Source organism: Anas platyrhynchos, chromosome 18, assembly GCF_047663525.1.
Source record: "Anas platyrhynchos isolate ZD024472 breed Pekin duck chromosome 18, IASCAAS_PekinDuck_T2T, whole genome shotgun sequence".
Classification (NCBI taxonomy): Eukaryota; Metazoa; Chordata; class Aves; order Anseriformes; family Anatidae; genus Anas; species Anas platyrhynchos.
This window is the reverse complement of record NC_092604.1, coordinates 9,738,966-9,745,000: the sequence shown is the minus strand read 5'-3', so window position 1 is coordinate 9,745,000 and position 6,035 is coordinate 9,738,966. Positions and strand designations below refer to the sequence as shown.

Genomic DNA, 6,035 nt, shown 5'->3' with positions numbered 1-6,035 from the left:
CTTTTAACCGGACTATTATATAGGACGATTTTTGAAATTCTGATTTCTTTTTTAAAAGCATACCATTTCAGGCCTTTAATTGTTCTTTCAGCTTTAGATAAAAATAAATAATAATTTAAAAATGTATCAAAGACATTTTTAAAAAACATACAGCACTTGGATATACCAAAAACCAATTTGCTTCTCATGAAATAGCCCAGCTATTATTACCGACCTGACTTATAACTGCCTTACAAGCTACTTTATTATCATGCTCCCCATGTTTTAGAAATAAACAGCATGCCTTGAAACATGCAACTGAAATTGTGCGTGCATTCATTTCCCCTGTATTTCATGAATGTCCTTTCGGAATTGCACCATAAGCTCTGAAACTCTACTCCATCTATCCTCCCCTGGCAGCAGCGTGGCTATTCAGGCCATCAGTAATGCATGAACAATCAGAGAGAGGAAAATGCCCTTATCTCAGCTCATCAAAAATACAAGCAAGCAAGCCACAAAGGGGTCACAAATTAAAAATTAAATGTGAACAGGCATAAAGCGTATTGACAAATCACCACATCCAAATCCTCCCTTCCAAGCAACAGCAAACACCAGGCACACATAACAAAAACAAAAGGTGGCCAAAAGATGTAATGAAATAATACTTATCCCAGAAATGTATTTAGCAATGAAGAATTAAGCAGCAACCTACACAGGCACCACCAGGGTCTTTGGTGCTAATAGTAGTATCTATGCTCAGCACAGGTAACTTCTGTTATTAGAAAGAGGGGCAACCTATTCATGCCTGCTGGTCATTACAAACCCTAGAAAAGACTGTAGTAAAATTCTGAAGAACCACTAGGTAGAAAGCAATTTTTGAAATACAGATGAAATGGTATGTTTGACTTTTGTTTTACAGCTAAAATAAATGATAACAAAGCTAGAAGAAAAAAAAAAAACTCTTTTTTTTCCTCTCTCTCTCTCTAGGAAAATTGAAATGTATATGTGAGTGCACAGGATGCTAAACCTTTCTGCTTTCTGAAATCAGAAGCTAGTATTAAAAAAACTGTTTTTCAAACCTCCATTAGACTCTAAGTTAATAAAAAGCTTCATTATAATAACTCTTCCAGAACTATTATCATCAGAGTTTACTTTGATAATATCCTAAAGAAATAATTAAATCGCTGAAGACTTAAACTTCTAAACTTCTCATGCAGTTAAGTATAAATGGTAAGTGACTTTGTCTGAAAGTAGCAAATTATTTCCTCTTCAGTGACAATAATCACTTTGAATAATGGCAAGAAACACAAGCAAACAAGAAAAATTTTCTCAGCTGTCAAACTTCTACTTTAGCATCTCTCCTGTCCCCCATTTTCCAACCATACCAAAATTTCTACTAATGCTGAATTCTACGGATTTTAGAAGACATAACACACATTTGCATTCTGAAAAGTGGCTGTATAAATATTATGGTGCTATTCATACAAAAATCATTGTAGTAGTCCATTTTAATTCCAACTAATATTAAATCAGTTGGCTCACTTTATAACAAGAATTTGCCTACCAAGTACTCGTGTAGCCAGAAAGTCTTCCTTGCTCATGTACTGCAATAAATAATTTAGAGCGGAATTGTCTTGCAATGCCCCAGCTATTTTCAGATTTATTATTCTTGCTTACTCCTGCTGTCTTGTACACAGTTGTTAAGAGCCACAACTCCAGAATCTCTCACTAACAGCAGTTACCAAAACAGAAATGAATCCATCCTCTACATCTTGCAACAGCTCACTAAACACTTCAAAAATAATCTTAAGAAAACTTTTAAATACTGATTCATTTCAGTATTTCTATAAAAAGTAACGTACATGTTCTAAAAATTCTGGATGGGAACAGGCAAACCGAAGCATAATGGTGCTCACACAGAGATTAATATTAATTGCAATAATGCAATGTTTACTTATTAAATAAAATCGGATGGGAAGAAAAGGGTATTTTTGATGTACCCACCATAAGTAGACTATGTCCAGAACAAAGATACCTACCCAACTTCCGTCCCTAAACATATTCAGCACACAAGATTATTGAATTGATTTTCATCAGAAGTTTCTTACAACAAAAACAATTCATTCTTAAAAATACAAAAAAAAAGCAATAGTATTATCTGCATTTTCTTTTTGCATTACTTAAAATTCCGTAACATATACAATGCAAAAAACATTAGCTATGTCAAAGACGTTCAATAGAGTTAGCTCTGAAATCAGGCAGAAATGGCTTTAACAGGAGCAAATGATACAGAAAGCCATCAGCATTCCTGATGATGATGACTTCCCTCTGAGTTGTTCTACATATAGTTTTAGAGGCAACATAACATAAGCTCATGATTCTTTGCTCTAATATCCCACCGATTTCTGCTACAATGATTACTGATAGGTGTGAGGACAGAACATACTTTTATTTAATATCTACATAAGACAAGATGCTAAAGAGCTATTACAAAGAGAATTATTCCGTCTTGGAGTCAACACTCCCTTAGAAAAACATGGACACACACAAATTGCAGAAAAATCTCCTTTCAATTGAAATACCATTTTTCATCTCACTTGAAAGTAATTCCAGGTATGTATTATGCTCCCCACTTCATAAAAAAAATCAGCAATTTTGACAGCCTTAAATATTCAGAGGTTTGCTGTACCACAAATCGGTCCTTCTGGAGGAACATACAACTGTATTGCATCAATGTATTCTGTTACCTTATTTGACCATTTGTAGGCTTGCAGAAGTTGGCTGTAAAGAGGTGTTTTGTCCTGAACAGGATCTAGGCTCAGCAGTCCGCTGTTGTGCAAGGGATGGTTCTCAGAGGGTTTACCAACCAGATTGCTCAGACGCTCCAGCTCACTGAAAGAAAATACAACAGCATTTTCTGAAGTCAGATCTGAAGATACGTGTACCTAAGATGTGCAGTCCTCCTACAGAGCATGTTTACACTCTATTTTAGTATCTGTATGCTCAACATATCTGCCCAATTTGATTAAAAAACAAACAGCTTAATCACTGCCATTATCCAAAAAGTTTTAAGTGGCCTGTTAGTCATTAAGCTCATTGCTTCTAAGTAGAGAAAGTACAAGTCAAGAGCCTTTGTAAGACAGAAAAGAAAGAATCAAATTATGGTGTGTCCTGTTTACAAACATTTCCAGAACCCAAGTCATCTTCTGAGCAAAGCACATCCTCAGAAGCCACAAAATTCAGACTTGAAGCATTGGCTGGGATACTATGGACAACAGGAGAATTATCAAGCAGGCAGATGTCTTGTAATTTCCATAATGCACTAGAAATTAACACTGTCCTCATGTAAATATACATATGAACTGGCATTAGTCCTAATCCTGGAGGTGGTCCTCCGAAGATTGTGACTGTTCTAATGCATTCCAAGTTGTCAGGGCAAGGAAGCATCTTCTGTTTTCCATGAGCAACCTGTACATCTGTAGACGTGTACAAAATACCCAACTAAAACTTAATAAGCACCATTTTTCCATGAAGAAACGATCAGTGTGAAAATGATCTATTATTACTTCATATCTCATTTGTCAAACGCTACATTTAATAATAACAAGAGTTAGGCAATGTTAAAAACTCGCATTAATCAGCTGGAGAAGAAAGACCGGCTACTTTGCACAGATATAAAATGCAGTTTCCCAAATGACATGACTAATCAGGTGCCTCTCCTCATGACTCGTGAACATAAAATCCTTCTCTGATTGAACTTCAAACCTTGCACTAAATTAAGAGCAGGATTCAGCCCCTTTAAAGCGTAACTTATGGAAATCTCTGTGAAGAAAAATCCCAAATATCTGTTTGCATTTAATGAAAGTTATGAAAATAAACATTAATGACCAAGGAACTAACCACTAAGAAACTTCTATGCTTTCCTACCACAAAACTCTTTTCTATTAATCATTATTCCCTCAAGCTTCCATGGCCTACACTAAGTTTCTTGTGCTTTGACCACTCATGAGCATGCTTAGCATTTATTGAGAGAACTATACAATAAAAGTGAATAGACAAGATAATTAAGAATTTGCTGAACAAGGATTCCAGTCAATACTTTCATGACTCACGCCAAAGTCCACGGGTAGCATTAACTTCAATACACATTGGAGTGTTCACTTACTACTCAAAACCAATGCTTCCCAAAACCAAAACAGAATTATCTAATATTAAGATGTTATATAAATTATATTATTTTTGAGCAGTTACGTTTTCAGAAAGACAAACTAAATTTACATCAAAATATCAAAAACATGATCTAGAGGTATCAAGAAAGAAATGGCATCAAGTACTGACCAACATATCCATTAATGTTCTGGAAAACAGGGTGAAAAAGGAAGTGGTAAAGCTTTATGATGAAGCTATTCTCATGTAGGGTGCTAGGGACAAGACTAACTGCAAAGAGTTGCTGAAGAACTTGACAGCACCAAAACAACGGATGATGAACTGCAACCTAAAGAAACGTATCATAGCGCACATGAGAAAAGAGGTCAGAGGCTGTTGCTATCTGTTATCATTTGGAAACGAGACTTTTGGGTTATTCTACACTACAGAGTCCTTAAAAAAGCCATTGAGAAAACAAGAAGGATGACCAAAGGGATGGCACAGCTGCCACATTGGGAACAACAAAGCCTCATCGGCTTGGAAACCATAAAAACCAACGGGACACAACAGAGGTCTATAAAGCTGCGTACAGCATCATTTCCAGAAGTGATTATTTACCTTCTGTCCTAATAGAAAGCAAACAAACAGGTAAGAGATTATATACATCATCAATTGTTACAAACTACAAATCAGCAAAGCCTATTAGCCAAAAAACACAGGGCTTCTCCTCCTGAAGACCCTGGACTGGACACCTCTGGAGGCCTGAGGATACCCTGGAAGGGGTCACCCTGTGCTGGGACATGTCCCTGACAGCACCACTGGCTCCACTGGGATGCACCGGCCCCAGCACACCCGAGAGGACCGAGCAGGGCCGCAGTCAGCAGCAGCCTCAAGAGTTGTTTTCACCTCTGTGAAGCGCACCAGCCCCTACTAAATAATTACATTTACACCAACCAACTTTCCAGCCTGTCAAGTTTTGGTAACACCCTTCAACCACTTGGATGCTGATGATGATTCAGAGTCTAAAAAGCGATTATTATTATTATTTTCGAACAAAAAAAAAATTCAGAAAAACAGAGAACAATCCCCCTGCCACCAAAACCACCCAGCCAGCCACAACAGTGCCTCAGCCACCTATCCACAAGCCAAACATCTGAGCGAGGCTCATCCCTCTGGAGCCTCCAGGAGGGCATGTCACAGGGAGGCAGCACCCAGGGAGGCACGGAGCGGGGCACTTTCGCCTTTAGCCGCCCCAAACCTCCTCCAGGAGCCGAGGAGACCCGGGGACCCCTCTCCCCGCCCGGGTGCTGGGAGCGGAGGGCCGGCTGCTCACCCCAGGTCGCGGCTGACGGAGTGCAGGCTCTCCTGGAAGGCGGCCACGAAGCCCTTCTCGCGGCCTTCCAGCGTCTCCTTGTTCCGCATGCCATCCTTCAGGCAGTCGAAGACTCTCGTCACGCTGGAGCGCAGCGCCTGGATGGCGGCGATCGCCTGGGAGAAAGCCTCCAGGTTCACCCCGGGGCTCAGCACCCCGTCCGCCATCTTAGCCCGGGCCCGGCCTCCCTCCGCTCTCCGGAGCGTGCCGAGGCCGCGTTGGCACGGAGCAGCCTGGGAAATGTAGTCCGAGGGCTGTGCTGCCCTCAGGCGCCTCCCTCAGCATTTTTTATTTATTTAATTTATTTATTTTCGTCTTTTCGTAACGTCAGGGGTTTCTTCTGGAAGGGGCGGGTTTGCTTCTCGCAAACCGCGCCCGCCCTGTGTGAAAGAAGAAACTGAGGAAATGTCTGCCCGGCCCTGGGGCAAAAAAACTGAGCGCTGGTGTGTGTAGCTCCAACATACCTGTCTCCTTCCTCAAAATGTTATTTTTTTTTTTCCAGCCAGGTGTCCTTTCTCCTTCTATTTTCCCATGCTTT

The 6,035-nt window shown here is 40.0% G+C and overlaps 1 protein-coding gene across 1 annotated transcript in view; it reads right to left on the bottom strand.

Moving 5' to 3' along the window:
- Window positions 1-5,716, bottom strand: part of MED27 (mediator complex subunit 27) — a 93,574-nt gene extending 87,858 nt beyond the window's left edge. Inside the window, exons 1-2 of the mRNA XM_027470617.3 lie at window positions 5,459-5,716; window positions 2,727-2,871 (exon numbers count right to left, since the gene is read on the bottom strand). Of these exons, the coding sequence (XP_027326418.1) occupies window positions 2,727-2,871; window positions 5,459-5,664 (351 nt within the window). The 5' untranslated portion in view covers window positions 5,665-5,716. The remainder of the gene's footprint in view (window positions 1-2,726; window positions 2,872-5,458) is intronic.
- Between the last annotated feature and the right edge of the window lie 319 nt (window positions 5,717-6,035).